This window comes from Hyaena hyaena, unplaced genomic scaffold (assembly GCF_003009895.1).
Source record: "Hyaena hyaena isolate Hyena2069 unplaced genomic scaffold, ASM300989v1 scaffold_345, whole genome shotgun sequence".
In the NCBI taxonomy this organism is placed as follows: domain Eukaryota; kingdom Metazoa; phylum Chordata; class Mammalia; order Carnivora; family Hyaenidae; genus Hyaena; species Hyaena hyaena.
This window is the reverse complement of record NW_024080976.1, coordinates 1,636,266-1,656,107: the sequence shown is the minus strand read 5'-3', so window position 1 is coordinate 1,656,107 and position 19,842 is coordinate 1,636,266. Positions and strand designations below refer to the sequence as shown.

Genomic DNA, 19,842 nt, shown 5'->3' with positions numbered 1-19,842 from the left:
ATAAAAACATGAATACAGTGTTCGTAATAGCATTTTCATTATAAGCGTAAGGTGGAAACAAGTCAAACATTTATTAATTGATGAATGAATAAAAATGTGGTGTATCCTTACAACAGAATATTTGGCAATAAAAATACTGACACATGCTATGACATGAATAAACCTTGCAATATTATGCTTAGTAAAAGAAGCTAGTCACAAAAGACCACATATCATATGATTGCTTTTACATGAATTATCCAAAGTAGGTAAATCCATATAGACAGAAAAATCAGTAGCTGCACAGGGCTGGGGGATGGACAGAGAAACATGAGAAATGGCTACTACTAGATATTGGATTTCTTGTTGCAGTGATAAAAATGTTCTAAAATTGTAATGGCTATACGAGACTGTGAATAAAAGCCCCTGTTGTTTACTCTAAATGGGTGAACTGTACAGTATGTGAAATATATCTCAATAAAGTACTTTTAAAAAACTACAGAGATGCTACTTCTTACCTCTTAGAACAGGGCATTTCCCAATGTGACATCAAATACTATTAGCAAGACTGTAAGGAAATTGGTACTTATAGATATTATTAGTAAGAATATGAATGGTATAAAGGAACCTAAGGATATACAGCAGTATTTAGCACAATTACATATATCTTTTGATCTAGCAGCTCCACTTCTGTGAAACCAATCCCAAAATTGCACTAACCAAAATGTCAAAAATAGGATGTCAAAAAGTTTTCACTGAAGCACAATGTGTTACAGCAAGAGATAAAAGATAACCCAACTTGGGGCACCTGGGTGGCTCAGTTGGTTGAGAGCCCAACATTGTTCAGGTCATGATCTCAGTTTGTAAGTTTGAGCCTTGTGTCAGGCTCTGCTAATAGCTCAGAGACTGGAGGCTGCTTTGGATTCTGTGTCTCCATCTCTCGCTATCCCTTCCCCACTTGCACTTCCCTCTTCCTCTCTCCCTGTCTCAAAAATAAACATTAAAAAATTTTTTTCAAAAAATAACCCAATTGTCCACTGGTAGGTGATTGGTGGAAGTAGTTAATGGTATATCTACATCACAAAGTACTATGCAGCAGTTTAAAAAAGGGAATATATTGGGACACCTGGGTGGTTCAGTCGGTTGGGTGGCCAACTTCGGCTCAGGTCATGATCTAACGGTTTGTGGGTTCGAGCCCCGCGTCGGGCTCTGTGCTGACAGCTCAGAGCCTGGAGCCTGTTTCAGATTCTGTGTCTCCCTCTCTCTCTGAACCATCCCTGCTCACGCTGTCTCTCTCTCAGAAATAATTTTTTTTTTTAAAAAAGGGAGTATATTAATATGAAATGCTGTTTAAATACATAATTAATTGAGAGAAAATGTGGAAAAAAACATGTATACTTATGCCTTTTCTCTTAGGAAGGTGGGAAGAGTAAGTATGCACGTATAAAACACATTTGCTTTTTTTTTTTTAAAGGATGGATTGCAGGGTGGGGAAGGAATAAGTGAAGGGGCAAGGATAGAAGTCAGACCTCTTTCAATACAAGTTGTTTTGTAAATTTCACTTTGGAGATATATAAGTATTCTGTGTTACTACAAAACAAATTATAATAAGCACAGTGTAAAAGGAAAATACTGAATTAAAAAATAATAGTATTTACAATTGTTGGAATAACTATACAAAGAAATTATTTCAAATAACTTTCAAACATATTAATCTGTGAAATATACTCTACATGGGGGGAAAAAGAATTACTAAAACAATTGTCTCAAACTGTTCTGAGTAACCATACTGTTGATAGTACTGTCAATCTTCTTTTAGAGGGTTGTATTTATAAGGTAGGATATAATAAGTAATTATGTGACATTCCAATCCTATAATTTTTAGTGTTCACAATAACTAGAGCTCTAAGCATAGGATAAAATGGATACAGATATAAGATCTTTTTAAAAAAAATTTTAAATGTATTTTATTTATTTCTGAGAGAGAGACAGCATGAGCAGGGGAGGGTGAGAGAGAGAGGGAGACACAGAATCTGAAGCAGGCTCCAGGCTCTGAGCTGTCAGCACAGAGCCTGACGCGGGGCTTGAACCCACAAACAGTGAGATCATGACCTGAGCTGAAGTCGGACGCTTAACCGACTGAGCCACCCAGGTGCCCCCAGATATAAGATTTTTAAAAGCATTAAATAAAAAGCCAATAATTAAGAATCTGAATTGGAAGTACTGGGGCGCCTGGGTGGCTTAGTCGGTTGAGCATCCGACTTTCGCTTGGGTCATGATCTCGCGGTTTGTGGGTTCGGGCCCCGCGTCGGGCTCTGTGCTGACTGCCAGCTCAGAGCCTGGAGCCTGTTTCAGAGTCTGTGTCTCCCTCCCCTGCTCACGCTGTCTCTCTCTCCTAGAAATAAATAAAAATATTAAAAAAACAAAAAAAGAATCTGAATTGGAAGTACTGGTATGAACTCATGCTGTAGCGCACTTTTTAAAATATAATTAGTGCACTTTCTTAGAGCAGTCTTAGGTTTTAGATTTACAGAAAAACTGACTAAAAGTCAGAGTTCTCTTTCCTTGACACTCTCTTATTATTAATATCTTAATACTTTGCACTGGTGTGGTGAATTTGTTATAACTGATGAAGCTTTACTAATATATTATTAACTAACGTCAATAGTTTACATTAGGGTTCACTCTTTGTGTTGTAAAGTTATATGGGTGTTGCCAAATGCATGATGTCATGTGTTCATTATTACAGTATTGCACAGAATAGTTTACTTAAAAATCCCCTGTCCTCCACTTAGCCATTCCTCCTCCCTCCCCAAATCCAAGCAACCACTGATTATTTTACCAACTCTACTATTTGGCTTTTCCAGGATGTGATATAGAATCATAAAATATTTAAACTCTTCAAACTGGTTCCTTTCACTTAAGACACTAAGCAGTTTATGGTTTCTCCATATTTTTTCATGGCTCAATAGTTAATTTATTTTTCATTGCCGAGTAATATTCCTTCGTATGGGTTAACTGCATTATTTGTCTAATTACTAAATGAAAAACATCTTGGTTGCTTCTAAGTTTTGGAAATTAAGAACAAGCTTCTATAAACACTTATGTTCAGGTTTTTGTACAAGCAAAAGTTTTCAATTTATTTGGGTAAATATCTAGGAGTACAATTGCTGGATCATATACCAAAACTTAGTTGTTGTTGATTTTCCTAAGTTAGTTAACATACAATGTAGTCGGCTTCAGGAGTAGAACTCACTGATTCATCTCTTACATGACACACAGTGCTCATCCCAAAAAGTGCCCGTCCTTAATGCCTGTCACCCACTTAACCCACCCCCATCATCCCACAGCTTGTTTTCTGTCTTTAAGAGTCTCATGTTTTGCCTTGCTCTCTGTTTTTGTCTTATTTTTCCTTCCCTTCCCCTATGTTCATCTGTAAAGTTTCTCAAATTCAACATATGAGTGAAATCGTATGTCTTTCCCTGACTGACTTGTTTCGCTTAGCCTAATACCCTCCAATTCTATTCAGTGCTGGAAATGGCAAGATTTCATTATTTTTTCATCACCGAGTAGTATTCTGTGTGTGTGTGTGTGTGTGTGTGTGTGTGACATCTTCTTAATACATTCATCAGTTGATGGACATTTGAGCTTTTTCTATAATTTGGCTATTGTTGATAGCACTGCTATAAGCACTAGGGTGCATGTGCCCCTTCGAATCAGCATTTTTTATCCTTTGGATAAATTCTAATAGTTTAATTGCTTGTCATAGGGGAGTTCTATTTTTATTTTGAGGAACCTCCACACTGTTTTCCAGAGCCACTGCAGCTGTTTACATTCTCACCAAAAGTGCAAGAAAGCTTCCTTTTCTCCACATCCTTGCCAACATCTGTTGTTTCCTGAGTTGTTAATTTTAGCCATTCTGACTGGTGTGAGATGGTATCTCCTTATGGTTTTGATTTGTATTTCCCTGATGATGAGTGATGTTGAGCATCTTTTCATGTGTCTGTCTCCCTTCTGGATATCTTCTTTGGAAAAGTGTCTATTCATGTCTTCTGCCCATTTCTTCACCGGATTATTTGTTTTTCAGGTGTTGAGTTTGGTAAGTTCTTTATAGATTTTGGATACTAACCCTTTATCTGATGTGTCATATGCAAATATCTTCTCCCAAACCTTCAGTAGCCTTTTAGTTTTGTTGACTGTTTGCTGTGCAGAGGATTTTTATCTAATGAGGTCCCAATAGTTCATTTTTGTTTTTATTTCCCTTGCCTCTGGAGACATATCAGGTAAGAAGTTGCTGTAGCCAAGGTCAAAGAGAGGTTGCTGCCTATTTTCTCCTGTAGAATTTTGATGGTTTCCTGTCTCTTTCCTGATAGTCTTTCATCCATTTTGAATTTATTTTGTGTATGGTGTAAGAAAATGGCCTAGTTTCATTCTTTGCCATGTTGCTGTCCAATTCTTCCAGCATCATTTGCTAAAGAGACTGTTTTTCGTCCATGAGATAATCCTTCCTGCTTTGTCAAAGATTGGTTGGCCATATATTTTGGGGTCCATTTCAAGGTTTCTCTATTCTATTCCATAGATCTAGGTGTCTGGTTTTGTGCCAATACCAAACTGTCTTGATGATTATAGCTTTGTAATACAGGTTAAAGTCCGGGATCGTGATGCCTCCAGCTTTGTTTTCTTCAACATTACTTCGGCTATTTGGGGTCTTTTGCAGTTCTATACAAATTTTAGGATTGTCTGTTCTAGCTCTGTGAAGAATGCTGGTGTTATTTTGATAGAGATTATATTGAATGTATAGACTGCTTTGCATAGTATCGACATTTTAACAACATTTGTTCTTTTGTTCTATTAACATGGAATGTTTTCCCATTTCTTTGTGTCTTCAATTTCTTTCATAAGCTTTCTATAGTTTTGCGTGTACAGATCTTTACCTCTTTGATTAGGTTTATTCCCAGGTATTTTATGGGTTTTTCGTGCGTTGCATGACTATTCCTTTATATCTTTCTGTTGCTTTATTACTGGTGTATAGAAATGCAACCGATTTCTGTACACTGGTTTTATATCCTGTGACTTTACTGAATTCCTGTATCAGCTCTACCAGTTTTTCGGTGGAATCTTTCAGGTTTTCCATGCAAAGTATCATGTGATTTGTGAAAAAGGAAAAGTCTGACTTCTTTGCCAATGTGGATGCCTTTTATTTCTTTGTGTTGTCTGACTGCTGAGGCTAGGACTTGCAACACTATGTTAAACAATAGTGGTGAGAGTGAACATCCCTGTCATGTTCCTGATCTCAGGAGGAAAGCTCTGTTTTTCCCCACTGAGGATGATATTAGCTGTGGGCCTTTCACATATGGCTTTTATGTTAAGGTATGTTCCTTTTATCCAAATTTCTTGAGAGTTTTTATCAAGAAAGCATGCTGTATTTTCAAATGCTTTTTCTGCATCTACTGACAGGATCATATGGTTTTTATACTCTCTTCTATCAATGTGGTGTATCACATTGGTTGATTTGCAAATACTGAACCAGACCTACAGCCCAGGAATGAAGCTCACTTGATCATGGTGAATAATTCTTTTAATGTACTGTTGAATTCGATTTGCTAGTATCTTGTTGAGAATTTTTACATCCAGATTCATCAGGGATATTGGCCTGTAATGCTCCTTTTTAGTGGGGTCTTTGGTTTTGGAATCAAGGTAATGCTGGCTTCACAGAATGAGTTTAGAAGCTTTCTTTTAATTTCTATTTTTTTGGAACAGCTTGAGAAGAATAGGTATCACCTCTGCTTTAAATGTCTCGTAGAATTCCCCCGGGAGGCCATCTGGCCCAAGGCTCTTTTTGTTGGGTGATTTTTGATAACTGATTCAATTTCTTTGCTAGTTGGACTATATTTAGTTTTGTAAGAAAGTGTCAAACTGCCTTCCAAAGTGACTGTATTACTTTGCATTCCCATCAACAATGAAAGAAAGTTCCTGTGGCCCCACATTCTTGACAGTATTTCGAGCTGCCAGTGTTTCAGATTTTAGTCATTCTAAGAGGCCTGTAGTTACATCTCACGGTTCTTTAAAAATGTAATACCCTAATGACATATGACATCTGAACATCTTTTCATATACTTATTTGCCATGAGTTTATCTTCTCTAGAGAGCCATCTGTTCAGATCTTCTGGCGACATTTTGCCTTTTCATACTCATAACTGTCTTTCACACAGCAGAAGTTTTTAATTTTAATGAAAACCAACTTTATCTTTAGTGTTCATGATTACGGTTTTCGGTGTTTATATAAAAACTCAGTCTGAGTCCAAAATCACCTAGATTTTCCCCTCTGTTATCTTCTGAAGTTTTATAATTTTCATTTTACATTAAGGAGTATAATCTATTTTGAGTTAATGTGTTTGAAAAGGTACAATATCATTATTGAGGGTTTTGTTAAGTGTGTATGTTCAGTTGTTCCAGTAACATTTGTGAAAAACGCTATCCTTTTTCCATTGGATTGCCTTTACTCCTTTGTCAAGGATCAGCTGAGTATATTTTAGAACTCTATTTCTGGGCTTTCTATTCAGTTCCATGTCTGTATTTATTCTTTCACCAATAATACAATGCCATCTTGATTACTAATAGCTTTATGGGAAGTCTTGAAGGCAGGAAGTTAAGTTAGTCTCTCATTTCCTGCATCACTACTGTCTTCTTCTTATTCTTTTCACTTCTTTTAGTTGACTTTTGTAGAGAAATATTTACATTCCTTTCACATTCCTTTTATGTACAGTTGACCTTTGTACAATAAAGGGGCTTAAAGCAGTCAAAAATTTGACTGCCCAAGCAGTCAAAAATTTGCATATAACTTTTGACACCCCAAAACTTAACTAATAGCCCACTGTTAACCAAAAGCTTTAAAGATAACATAAACAGTTAATTAACACATATATCATGTTATATATTCTATATTATATACTCTATTCTTTGTTTGTTGTTTATTTATTTATTCTTAGAGAAAGAGGGGGAGAGAGAGAGCAAGAGCAGGTGAGGGGCAAAGAGAGATAAGGAAAGAGAATCCCAAGCAGGCTCCATATTCTCAGTGTAGAGCCCCAACATGGGGCTTAATCCCATGAACTGTGATAGCATGATGTGAGCTGAAATCAAGGGCTGGACGCTCAACCGGCTGAGCCACCCAGGCACCCCCATTTTATACAATTCTATTAACAATGTAGTAACTCTAGAAATCAGATTCTCTCCCTTCCCCAGGGTTTGCTAATTTTTGTTACTCTTGTTGCTGTTTTGATTGTTGTAGCCTTCTGTCCTGAGGACCACTTTAGATATAAATTTAAGGTCTTCTACAGTCTTTTCTGAGCTTTTCTCTGGGTATGCATGTTCACTTTCTAATTTCTACACATAGGCCACTGTGTTTGAATTTCCTAGTCTTTAATATCTGGCTCCCAAATGGGAAAGAGAAAATGAACAAGGTGAAAAAACTGGCCCTAGACCTTTAAATCCCCTAGAAGTCACTTCAGCCAAAAGTGACTTACAGCAAATAGAGAGGCGCAACAATGGCCACTTCCCACTTTGTCTACAACTCTGTGATCAGGACATTAGGAAAACATACCGAGAAAACTTAATATTGTAGACTTGTCAATATTCTCCCAAAATGATTTGTAAAGTCAATGCAATCTTAATGAAAATCCCAACACATTTGAAGGGAGAAGGCTGTCAAGCTAATTAGAAAGACATAAGACCATGAATGGTCATGACATTCTTAAAGAGAAGATGAAAATATTTTCTCCACTAGGTAGCAAGATGCATTAAAAGCAACTATAATTAAAATAATGTGGTATTATCACAGGGTCTAAATATATAAAGTCCAGAAATACGTCCACATACAAAAGGAAACTATATTTGATACAAGTAGCATTTAGTGGGGAAAGAAAATATACTTTACAATTAATCTTGCCAAGATAACTAGAAAAACTGGACCCCTATTTCAAACACCATGAGAGAAATCAACTGTAGGTAGGAGGAAAACCTCAATGTGGGGGGCCTGGGTGGCTCAGTCGCTTAAGCATCTGACTTCTGCTCAGGTCATGATCTCACGGTTCGTGGGTTCAAGCCCCGCGTTGGGCTCTGTGCGGACAGCTAGCTCAGAGCCTGGAGCCTGTCTTCGGATTCTTTGTCTCCCTCTCTCTCTCTCTGACCCTGCCCTGCTCACGCTGTCTCTATCTCTCTCTCAGAAATAAATTTTTAAAAAAATATTTTAAAAAATCTCAACGTGAAAGGAAACATTAAAATTTTTTTAAAAAATAATTATATAGAAGAATATAGTCATGAATTAAAGTTATAGAAGGACTTTTTAAATAGCTCACAAAGAATATCCATCATCAAGGACAAGATGAATAAATTCTACTTCTTAAAAATTAGGAACTTTTATTCATCAAAAGATTCTAGAAAAAGGGTGAAAAGCCAAGGCACACAGCAGAATGTATCTGAAACACAAATACAGTACTTATAATATATTAAAAACCCATCTAATCAGTAAGAGAAAGACTAACAACCCAGTAGAAGAATAAGTCAAAGATATGAACAGGAATCTACAAAAGTTCTAAGTGGTCAATAAATATATTAAAAAACAGCCCAAACTCATTAGTAATCAGGGAGATGGAAATAAAATTCCAATGACAGATATAAGCTGACTAGATAGGCAAAAATGTTTTAATCTGACAATATTATGTGTGGTCAAGAATGCGGTACAGATTCTCATACACTATTGACAAGGATTGTATACTGGTACAACTACTTTGGAACACGGTTTGGCATTATCTAGTAAAATGAAAGATACATGTATCTTTTGACCTAGCACTTTCACTCTTAGATATTTCAGAAAACCTCATGAGTAAGCATATCAAGTGACATTTATAACATCATTATTTATAAACAGCCCAAATTAGAAATGGCCTAAATTTTAGCTAAGAACATACTAAAAATTAATAGCCAAGAGTTAATTCTGCTATATTTAAACAATGGAATTCTTGTAAAAAATGAATGAACTACAGCTACCTTTGGATGACTCTCACAAATACAGTATTGAATGAAAGGAGCATGAAACAAAAGAACACATACAATATGATGTCACTCACCTATATTCTAAAATAGGCAAAATTAAACAATACATTTTAGAACTGTATACATAAGTCATAAATATACATACTCATAGGGTGTTTCTGGAGTGACGGCAGTGTTCTGTTTCTTGTCATGGGTGGTTGTTAATCAAACTGTACATATGTTTTATATACTTTCCCATATATTTCACTATAAGAATAGATTTTTTAAGTTTAATTATTTACTTATTTTGAGAGAGAGCGAGAGAGAGTGCGAGCACATATCCAAGCAAGTAGGGAAGGGACAGAGAGAAGGGGAGAGAAAAAATCTCAAGCAGGGCCCTATCTCACAAACTGTGATATCATGACCTGAGCCTAAATCAAGAGCTGGATGCTTAACCAACTAAGCCACCCACGCACCCTTAAATATAGATTTAAAAAAATCATGTGGCTCATAGTTTTACTTGTTCTAAATGTTAGCAATACTACCTAAGTGAAGATTCTGTAACTAAGAACCCCAGATTCCCCTAATTCTCCCTTTGAGGGTCCAGAGCAAATTTGGAACCTGATGTTTATATTCGTCTCCTTTCAACTAAAAAAGTTTGAGTTGGCCTAGTGTGGCAGAACAAGAAGTGAAGAGATAGCAATCCATACAAAGAATTAGACTAAGAGATAACAAAATTATTATATGAGTCTGGCATCAATTAGAGATCAAAGGGATTATGTCTAAAGTATGAAGTATGTTACAATCTTATTTTTTAAAATAAGCAATTTCTGGGGCATGCTATAAAACTTCCAGGGAGGAAAAGGCACTCAGCAATGACCATGACTGTAGCTGAAGAGGCAAGGGAAAACGGGAGGCAAGGAAGTAGAGGTAATTCATAGCTATCGAGAGCAGAGTAATGGAATGAAAAATGTAACAATTTTTTCAAAAGTATGGAAGACATTACACTATGTAGGCTGAAGTGGTAGTACAAGAATAAGTTGAAAAGTTAAAAAGGAGCTGCAGAGAGAGTGAATGTTTGAAACAGATTTTGGGCTGGTAATTACAAGGTTTATATATCACTTATGGGAGTGAATAAATAAAGGAATTTGGAGGAGAAAGATAATTTGAAATGAAATTAAGGAATTAAGAATTAAGTTGCATTATTCTAAGGATGCTGAAGTCACCAACAATGGTGATAGGTGTAGTGGAGGAGAGAAAGTTAGTGGGCAAAGTGCTTTGATTTTCAGTCTACTCAAGGAGAGGAAATTGGTAAATAATAGAACAAGAACACATAGTAGGTGGTTCAGTCTTTAAAGTGCTTTAAAGGAGCTGGGGGCTTTGATAATGGAAAATAATGGACTGTGAAGAAGACAAAACAAGAACCATTAACAAGTGCTCTAAGGGAACGCTGTATATTCATGGCACAGCTAAAATGTTCATTTGAAGACAAAAGGTGAAAGGAATATTAAAAGAGGCTGAGGATAATATGAGATATTTCTTATAAAGTTTCAAACAGTAAGGTGGAAGAGATTTGGGTGTTAAGAAAGAGTGGGGAATGAAATTTGTTCAGGAGATATATAAATCTGCATGTGATAAGAGTTCAGCTGAAGATTGGTGCCCTGGAAAGACTGGCCTTCTGGACCTGAGTGAAGTAACTGAAGACATAAGACAAATTGGAATTGGTCCTAAATAACTTCTAAGGAGAAGGTGGATAATTTTGCTAATGGACATTGGTCTCTATGAAGACAGTTCTAGTGGTAAGAAAGATATTGCCATGTTAATACAGGAAGTGATCTTGTTTTCCTTAAATTCTGCTGGAGGTCTATATGGAGGTGATAGTCTTATTAAGAGCACAAGAGATTTTGAAGGCTCACTTAAATAAGAGGCACATAGAGCTCTGCTGATCTCCTTTACAGACAACAATGTATGGTGTTGCAGCCAAAGAATGATGGTCTTACTAGGATTACTATATTATAGAATTATAGCTTGGAAATTACCATAAGAAAATCTGAAAGATCATTACTGAGAATGAGGTCAGGAAAGAATTCTCAAGATATAATGATATATAGGTTGAACCCTAAAGAAGCATAGCAGTTAGTGAGCAGAGTGAGTGATGTAAGGGCGTAGAGTACAGATACTAGATACATAGACGTTAGATGAATCTAAGATAATGAATGAAGGCTACTATGGCTGGAATCTAATGAGAAAGGGGACAGGTAGCTAAGGTAGGGTATAAAACCTTTCCAAAGCTAGACTAGGTAGGGCTTTCTAGTTTTCATTTTATCATTGTGTGATCTGATTTATATTTTTGAAAACATTAATCTGGCTGTTGTGTCAAAGCCATTTAGAAGGGTACTACAATACCCCAAATTAGAGTCAGTATAGGCTTAAAGTGTTGCTAGTGGATATCATGAAAGCACACAGAATCGAAAGATATTTAGTTAGAAGAAATCTTCTGGAAAAACTTGGCTATATAGTAGTCACAGAATAGAGTAGCCCCAGAATGTTTTCTACTTTCTGACTGGAGCTATTTAGAAGTTTCTACAGTGAAATCTTCTGTCTGCACTTCAAAATGCAGCAGTGTAGTTTTTCCATTTCTACTAATTTTTCTTCCATAAAAATGATCTCTTGTTGAGAACTTAGTATAATATACTTGTATTTAGTATTCCAAATCTTCTCAACAATCTTATCAGTCTGGTAAAGTAATGTGCTTAAGACAAAAGCTGGCACTAAAATTCTGGTCTAAGTGATTCCAGTTCTTCCAATCATCCCCTATACTATATTCCATCCCATTTCCCCTCTCTTCCCTTCTATCTGAACCAATCTATGGCTTTCTTTTCCCTCATTACCAAATTCAGTGATCAATTCTCAGTCCTCAACTTACTCATGTTCCCTGATATCAAAGATGTTGCCCTTGCTTAAATACCTTTTTCCACTTGGCTTCTGAGATACCACATTTTATTTTACTATTAGCTCACTAGCTATTCCTGCTCAGTCTCCTTTGCAGAAACTTCCCGTCTTTCTAACTAAAATACAGAGTGGATTAGGGTCCTTCTCTTTTTTAACTATTATATAACTTCATAATATTTCTTCCAAGTTTTAAATTCTAATTGTATGTGTATTATTTTTTTCTAGGTCATTTCTTGATTTCTTCCAATTTCTAATAGAGATCCCTAAAGTATCATGAACAAAACAGAACTCTTGAATACCTGTCTTTCCTAACTAAGAAAAAGATATTCAAGGGCGCCTGGGTGGCTCAGTCAATTAAGCGTCCAATTTCGGATCAGGTCATGATCTCACAGTTCGTGGGTTCGAGCCCCTGTTGGGCTCCGTGCTGACAGCTAGCTCGGAGCCTGGAGCCTGCTTCAGATTCTGTATCTCCCTCTCTCTCTGACCCTCCCCTGCTCACGCTCTTTCTCTCTCTCTCAGAAATAAATAAAACATTTTAAAAAATTAAAAAAGAAAAAGATATTCAGTTGCTTGGGCATAAATCTAAGAAGTTACTGTGGATTTCTTTTTCATCATATACCACTTCTAATTAATTAGCAAGAGGTACTACCTTTAAAATCTGATCAGAATGTGGGGCACCTGGGTGGCTCAGCTGGTTAAACTTCTGACTTCAGTTCAGGTCATGATTTTGCGGTTCATGGGTTTGAGCCCTGTGTCGGGCTCTGTGCTCACAGCTCAGAGCCTGGAGCCTGCTTCAGATTCTATGTCTCCCCCCCTCTCTTCCCCTCTTGTCTTTCTCTCTCTCTCTCTCTCAAAGATGAATACACATTTAAAAATTTTTTTTGATAAAATCTGATCAGAATCTGACTCCTTCATGTCACCTTCACTTATAAGCTACTGCCCTCTGAACCACCATAATTTCTAATGTGGACTAAAAAATGGCTTTTGAACTGGTCTTCCTGCTTCACTCTTGTTCCCATTTTATTTTCTATACAGTAACCAGCATAATCTTTGAAAATAACAAGTTCAATCACATCACTCCCCTGCTCAAAATCAGCCAATATTTCTTATCATACTTTCAACATGATCCCAATTCTCCATCATGGTATACAAGTCCTTCCATGACCTAGCCCCACGTCCTCTCTAACCTCATTTTCAATGTTTATTCTCCCTCACTCATCCCAGCCACACTTGTTTATCTACTAATCCTCAAAAGCATCAAACTCAGTTCCTTTGCAAGGACTACTCCCTCTGCCTTACACACTCTTCTCTCAGGATTAGCATGACTTACTTCAGGACTTTAGTCATTTCTCTCCTCAAATGTCAGCACCTCAGAGGGCCATCCCTGAGCACTCTCTATAAAACACCTCTTCCCATTACTCCATTATTCTCCTCCTGCTTTTTATTTTACTTCATAACATTTATCACTCCTTCCTTCTACATTCTTATTTGTAACTCTCTCTTCTGCTAGGAAAGATCTGTGAGGAGAGGGAATCTTTCTTGTTCACTCAAAACTTAAGACTATAGAGGATATTTTTAGGAAAGATCTGTGAGGAGAGGGAATCTTTCTTGTTCACTCAAAACTTAAGACTATAGAGGATATTTTTAAAAATATATAAAAATATGTAAAAAAAAAAAAACTTGTACGATAAAGACTCGTGCAAGTTTCAATGGATCAAAAACATAGGTACAACTGTTATCACAGGAGAAGAAGGAGGGCTTTTCCCTGTTTGAAAATATAGGTGAGTATGAAAGAAAAGAAAGGAAGTGGTAAGTGGGGTAAGAAGGGGTTTCCTTTGGTAACTGATGATAAACAATTTTTCCTTCCAGTGTTCAAGCTTTTATTCCACAGGCCTTGGTTTGGTCTCTGAGGAGAACTGCTCAGCTAATATCTCAAAGTTGTAGCCAATGAATTAAGCAATTTGACTATTGTCCACAATGGCCTCCCCTTGTTTGACCATCTCTTACTCACCTAAGCTCTGACTTCTTGTCACATCCTGTACAACCTTCCAGGGCTCTTTTCCTTGCTTTAATAAGGAGAGTACATCTGTATTAGAAATGGAAAATCCTGCTTATATGAATGGAAATAGATATGGTTATTCTCTGTTCATCCAGAATAAAATTGAACCCATTGTTCATAAAGGAAGAAGGTCAATTGCAGAAAGATTCAGAGGAAGAATATCTGAAGAAGAGAGAAGATTAAGGTACTCAACAGAGCTACCCATTTTAAAGTCTATAAGCAACAAATTACTTAGTTGGGACCAGGGATCTGAAATTCAGCTAGGTACTTAAAACATTTCCTTAATTTCACAAAGACTGAAGTGGAATTACTGGGACCAAACTTACCCAGTGAGACCAGGTTTTTATAGTTTTCCAACATCACATCTCTATACAAATCCTTCTGTTCCAAGTCCAGGCACTCCCACTCTTCCTAAGAGAAGTCTATGGCCACATCCTTGAACAATACCAACCTCTGGAATGACAAGTCCAAGTGTTAATGGCAAAATAAAGAAATATTTTTTTAGAAGTAATTGAGAGGAGAACACACACACACGCACACACGCACGCACGCAATGAAAGGAAGGAAAAAGTATTACATAAAGGGGCCAAAACAAGAGCACATATGTTAAAGTTGGAAGCTTTCAGTGTGGGTAAGTAATACAAAGGAAGTGGATGTGAAATACAGAGCACCTTAACAATATCTATACATTCCTATTACTCTTACTCATAGCCTCTTGAGCATAGCAATGGGAATGAACAAAAGCCAGGTAAGCACAGATTTTTGTTTGTTTGTTTGTTTGTTTGTTTTAATGTTCAAGAATAATTTTTATTGAATCTTTCTGATTGTAACCTTTCTTCTTCTTCTTCTTTTTTTTTTTTTTTTTTTACAAATAGTTTATTGCCAAATTGGTTTCCATATAACACCCAGTGCTCATCCCCACAAGTGTCCTCCTCCATGCCCATCTCCCCCCTCCCCCCTGCAACATCCATCAGTCCTCAGTTTGTTCTCAGCATTCAAGAGTCTCTCGTGGTTTGCCTCTCTCCCTTTCCCCCACCATTTCCCGCCTTCTTCTCCCCCATGGTCCTTCGTTAAGTTCCTCCTAATCCTCCTATACGTGCAAACATATGATATTTGTCCTTCTCTGCCTGACTTATTTCGCTCAGCATAACGCCCTCAAGGTCCATCCATGTTGCTGCACACGGCCAGATTTCATTGTTTCTCACTGCCATGTAGTAATCCATGGTATAGATAAACCACATCTTGATCCATTCGTCCGTTGATGAACACTTAGGCTCTTTCCATGTTTTAGCTATTGTGGAGAGTGCTGCTATGAACATTGGGGTACATGTGCTCCTGTGCATCAGCATTTCTGGATCCCTTGGGTAAATTCCTAGCAGTGCTTTGCTGGGTCACAGGGAAGTTCTATTGTTAGTTTCCTGAGGAACCTCCACACTGTTTTCCAGAGGGGCTGCACTACTTTACATTCCCACCAACAGTGTAAGAGGGTGCCCGTTTCTCCACATCCTCGCCAGCATCTAGAGTTCTCTGATTTGCTCATTTTAGCCACTCTGACTGGCGTGAGGTGGTATCTCAGTGTGGTTTTGATTTGTATTTCCCTGATGAGGAGGGATGCTGAGCATCGTTTCATGTGTCTGTTGGCCATCTGGATGTCCTCTTTGGAGAAGTGTCTGTTCATGTCTTCTGCCCATTTCTTCACTGGGTTGTTTGTTTTTCGGGCGTGTAGTTTGGTGAGTTCCTTATAGATTCTGGATATTAACCCTTTATCTGATATGTCATTTGCAACTATCTTTTCCCATTCCGTTGGTTGCCTATTAATTTTCTGGGTTGTTTCCTTGGCTGTGCAGAAGCTTTTAATCTTGATGAGGTCCCAACAGTTTATTTTTGCTCTTGATTCCCTTGCTTTTGGGGATGTGTCAAGTAAGAAGTTGCTGCGGTGGAGGTCAAGGAGGTTGTTTCCTGCTTTCTCCTCTAGGGTGTTGATAGTTTCCTGTCTCACGTTCAGGTCCTTTATCCATTTTGAGTTGATTTTTGTGCATGGTGTGAGAAAATGATCTAGTTTCATTCTTCTGCATGTTGCTGTCCAGTTCTCCCAACACCATCTGTTAAAAAGGCTGTCTTTTTTCCATTGGATATTCTTTCCTGCTTTGTCAAAGATCAGTTGGCTGTATACTTTTGGGTCCACTTCTGAGTTCTCAATTCTGTTCCATTGGTCTATGTGTCTGTTTTTGTGCCAATACCATACTGTCTTGAGGATGACAGCTTTGTAGTAGAGGCTGAAGTCTGGGATGGTGATACCTCCCGTTTTGGTTTTATTTTTCAGTATTACTTTGGCTATTCGGGGTCTTTTGTGGTTCCATACAAATTTTTGGATAGTTTGTTCTAGTTTTGAGAAGTATGCTGGTGCAATTTTGATTGGAATTGCATTGAATGTGTAGAGTGCTTTAGGTAGTAATGACATCTTAACTATATTTATTCTTCCTATCCATGAGCATGGAATGTTTTTCCATTTCTTTGTGTCTTCTTCAATTTCCTTCATAAGTTTTCTATAGTTTTCATCATACAGATCTCTTGTATCCTTGGTTAGGTTTATTCCGAGGTATTTTATGGTTTTTTGTGCAATTGTGAATGGGATCAGTTTCTTGATTTCTCTTTCTGTTGCTTCATTATTGGTGTATAAAAATGCAACCGATTTCTGTACGTTGATTTTGTACCCTGCAACTTGGCTGAATTCTTGGATCAGTTCTAGTAGGCTTCTGGTGGAGTCTGTCGGGTTTTCTATGTAGAGTATCATGTCATCTGCGAAGAGTGAAAGTTTGACTTCCTCTTTGCCAATTCTGATGCCTTTGATTTCCTTTTGTTGTCTGATGGCTGATGCTAGGACTTCCAGCACTATGTTAAACAACAGTGGTGAGAGTGGACATCCCTGTCGTGTTCCTGATCTCAGGGGGAAAGCTCTCAGTTTTTCCCCGTTGAGGATGATGTTAGCTGAAGGCTTCTCATAGATGGCTTTGATGATGTTTAAGTAGGTTCCTTCTATCCCAACTTTCTCGAGAGTCTTTATTAAGAAGGGATGCTGTATTTTGTCAAATGCTTTTTCTGCATCTATTGACAGGATCATATGGTTTTTATCTTTTCTTTTATTGATATGATGGATCACATTGATTGATTTGCGAATGTTGAACCAGCCCTGTAACCCAGGAATGAATCCCACTTGATCTTGGTGGATGATTCTTTTGATATGCTGCTGGATTCGATTTGCAAGGATCTTGTTGAGAATTTTTGCATCCGTATTCATCAAGGATATTGGCCTATAGTTCTCTTTTTTTGTTGGATCTCTGTCTGGCTTGGGAATCAGAGTGATGCTGGCTTCATAAAATGAGTCCGGGAGTTTTCCTTCGACTTCTATTTTTTGGAATAGCTTGAGAAGAATTGGGATTAATTCTGTTTTAAATGTCTGGTAGAATTCCCCAGGGAAACCATCAGGTCCAGGGCTCTTATTTGTTGGGAGATTTTTGATCACTGATTCGATTTCTTCACTCGTTATGGGTCTGTTCAGGTTTTCTATTTCTTCCCGTGTGAATTTTGGTAGTGAGTGTGTGTTTAGGAATTTGTCCATTTCTTCTAAGTTGTCCAATTTGTTGGCATATAATTTTTCATAGTATTCCCTGATAATTGCTTGTATTTCTGAGGGGTTGGTTGTAATAAGTCCATTTTCATTCATAATTTTGTCTATTTGGGTGCTCTCTCTTTTCTTTTTGATAAGCCTGGCTAGAGGTTTGTCAATTTTGTTTACTTTTTCAAAAAACCAACTCTTGGTTTCATTGATCTGTTCAATTGTTTCTTTGGTCTCTATGTTGTTTATTTCTGCTCTAATTTTTACTATTTCTCTTCTTCTACTGGGTTTAGGGCGTTCTTGTTGCTCTGCCTCTAGCTCCTTTAGGTGAGCTGTTAGATTTTGGACTTGTGCTTTTTCTAATCTCTTGAAATAGGCCTGGAGAGCAATGTACTTTCCTCTTAGGACTGCCTTGGCCGCATCCCATAGATTTTGAATTGTTGTGTTTTCATTTTCATTTGTTTCCATATATTTTTTAATTTCCTCTCTAATTGCCTGATTGGCCCATTCATTCTTTAGAAGGGTGTTCTTTAACCTCCATGTTTTTGGCGGTTTTCCAGACTTCTTCCTGTAATTGATTTCAAGTTTCAAAGCATTGTGATCTGACAGTGTGCATGGTATGATCTCTATTCTTTTATATTTATTGAGGGCTGCTTTATGTCCCAGTATGTGATCTATCTTGGAGAATGTGCCATGCGCACTTGAGAAGAAAGTAAATTCCCTGGCCTCAGGATGTAAAGTTCTAAATATATCCGTCAGATCCATCTGGTCCAATGTGTCTTTCAAGTCCATTATTTCTTTAGTGATTTTCTGTCTGGTTGACCTATCCATTGCTGTAAGCGGAGTATTAAAGTCCCCTGCTATTAGCACATTCTTATCTATAAGCTTGTTTCTGTTTGTGATTAATTGTTTTAGATATTTAGGTGCTCCCATATTCGGTGCGTAGACATTTATGATTGTTAGTTCTTCCTGATGGATGGACCCTGTAATTATTATGTAGTGCCCTTCTTCATCTCTTGTGATTGTCTTTAATTTAAAGTCCAGTTTGTCTGATATAAGTATCGCTACTCCGGCTTTCTTTTGATTTCCTGTAGCATGATATATATTTCTCCATCCCCTTACTTTTAATCTGAAGGTATCTTCCCGTCTAAAATGAGTTTCTTGTAGACAGCATATTGATGGATTTTGTTTTTTAATCCATTCTGCTACCCTATGTCTTTTGATTGGAGCATTCAGCCCATTTACATTCAGTGTTATTATTGAAATATGTGGGTTTAGAGTCTTTGTATCTTTTGTAGGGTTCATGTTTGTGGTGGTGTCTCTGGTATCTTTGTTCCTTGCAACCTTTCCTTCAGAGCATCCCCCTCAGGATTTCTTGTAGGGCTGGCTTAGTGGTGACAAGTTCTTTCAATTTCTGTTTACTTGGAAAAGTTTTTATCTCTCCTTCTATTTTGAATGACAGGCGTGCTAGGTAGAGGATTCTTGGCTGCATATTTTTACTGTTCATCACATTGAAGATCTCCTGCCATTCCTTTCTGGCCTGCCAAGTTTCAGCAGATAGGTCTGTCACCACTCTGATAGGTTTCCCTTTGTATGTTAGGGCCCTTTTCTCCCTAGCTGCTTTCAAAATTCTCTCTTTGTCCTTGTATTTTGCCATTTTTACTATGATATGCCGTGCAGAAGATCGATTCAAGTTACATCTGAGGGGAGTCCTCTGAGCCTCTTATATTTCAACATTGACTTCCTTCCCCAGGTCGGGGAAGTTCTCTGCTATAATTTGTTCCAAGACTCCTTCAGCACCTTTCCCTCTCTCTTCCTCTTCTGGGATTCCTAGGATACGGATATTGTTGTGCTTGACCATACTGCTGAGCTCTCGAACTCTTCTTTCATGTTCCTGGATCAGTTTGTCTCTTTTTTGGTCAGCTTCTTGTTTTTCTATAATGGCGTCTTCTAAATCACTTATTCTCCTTTCTGCCTCTTCAATCCGTGCATTAGAGGCCTCTAGTTTATTATGAATCTCATTTATCGCATTTTTTAATTCTTCATGCCTATTTTTATTTTCCATTCTGTCTGTAGCCATAGTTTCTTTGATGTCCCCTATGCTTTTTTCAAGCCCAGCTATTAATTTTACCATTATTATTCTAAAATCTTGTTCTGCTTATATCTGCATTATAAAATGCTGCTTATATCTGTTTTGAGCAGTTCA

The 19,842-nt window shown here is 37.4% G+C and overlaps 1 protein-coding gene across 1 annotated transcript in view; it reads right to left on the bottom strand.

Moving 5' to 3' along the window:
• LOC120243537 (zinc finger protein 850-like) overlaps positions 1 to 19,842 on the bottom strand; it is a 165,158-nt gene that overhangs the window by 75,568 nt on the left and 69,748 nt on the right. Inside the window, 1 exon segment of the mRNA XM_039249741.1 lies at positions 18,231 to 18,238. Within this exon segment, the coding sequence (XP_039105672.1) occupies positions 18,231 to 18,238 (8 nt within the window).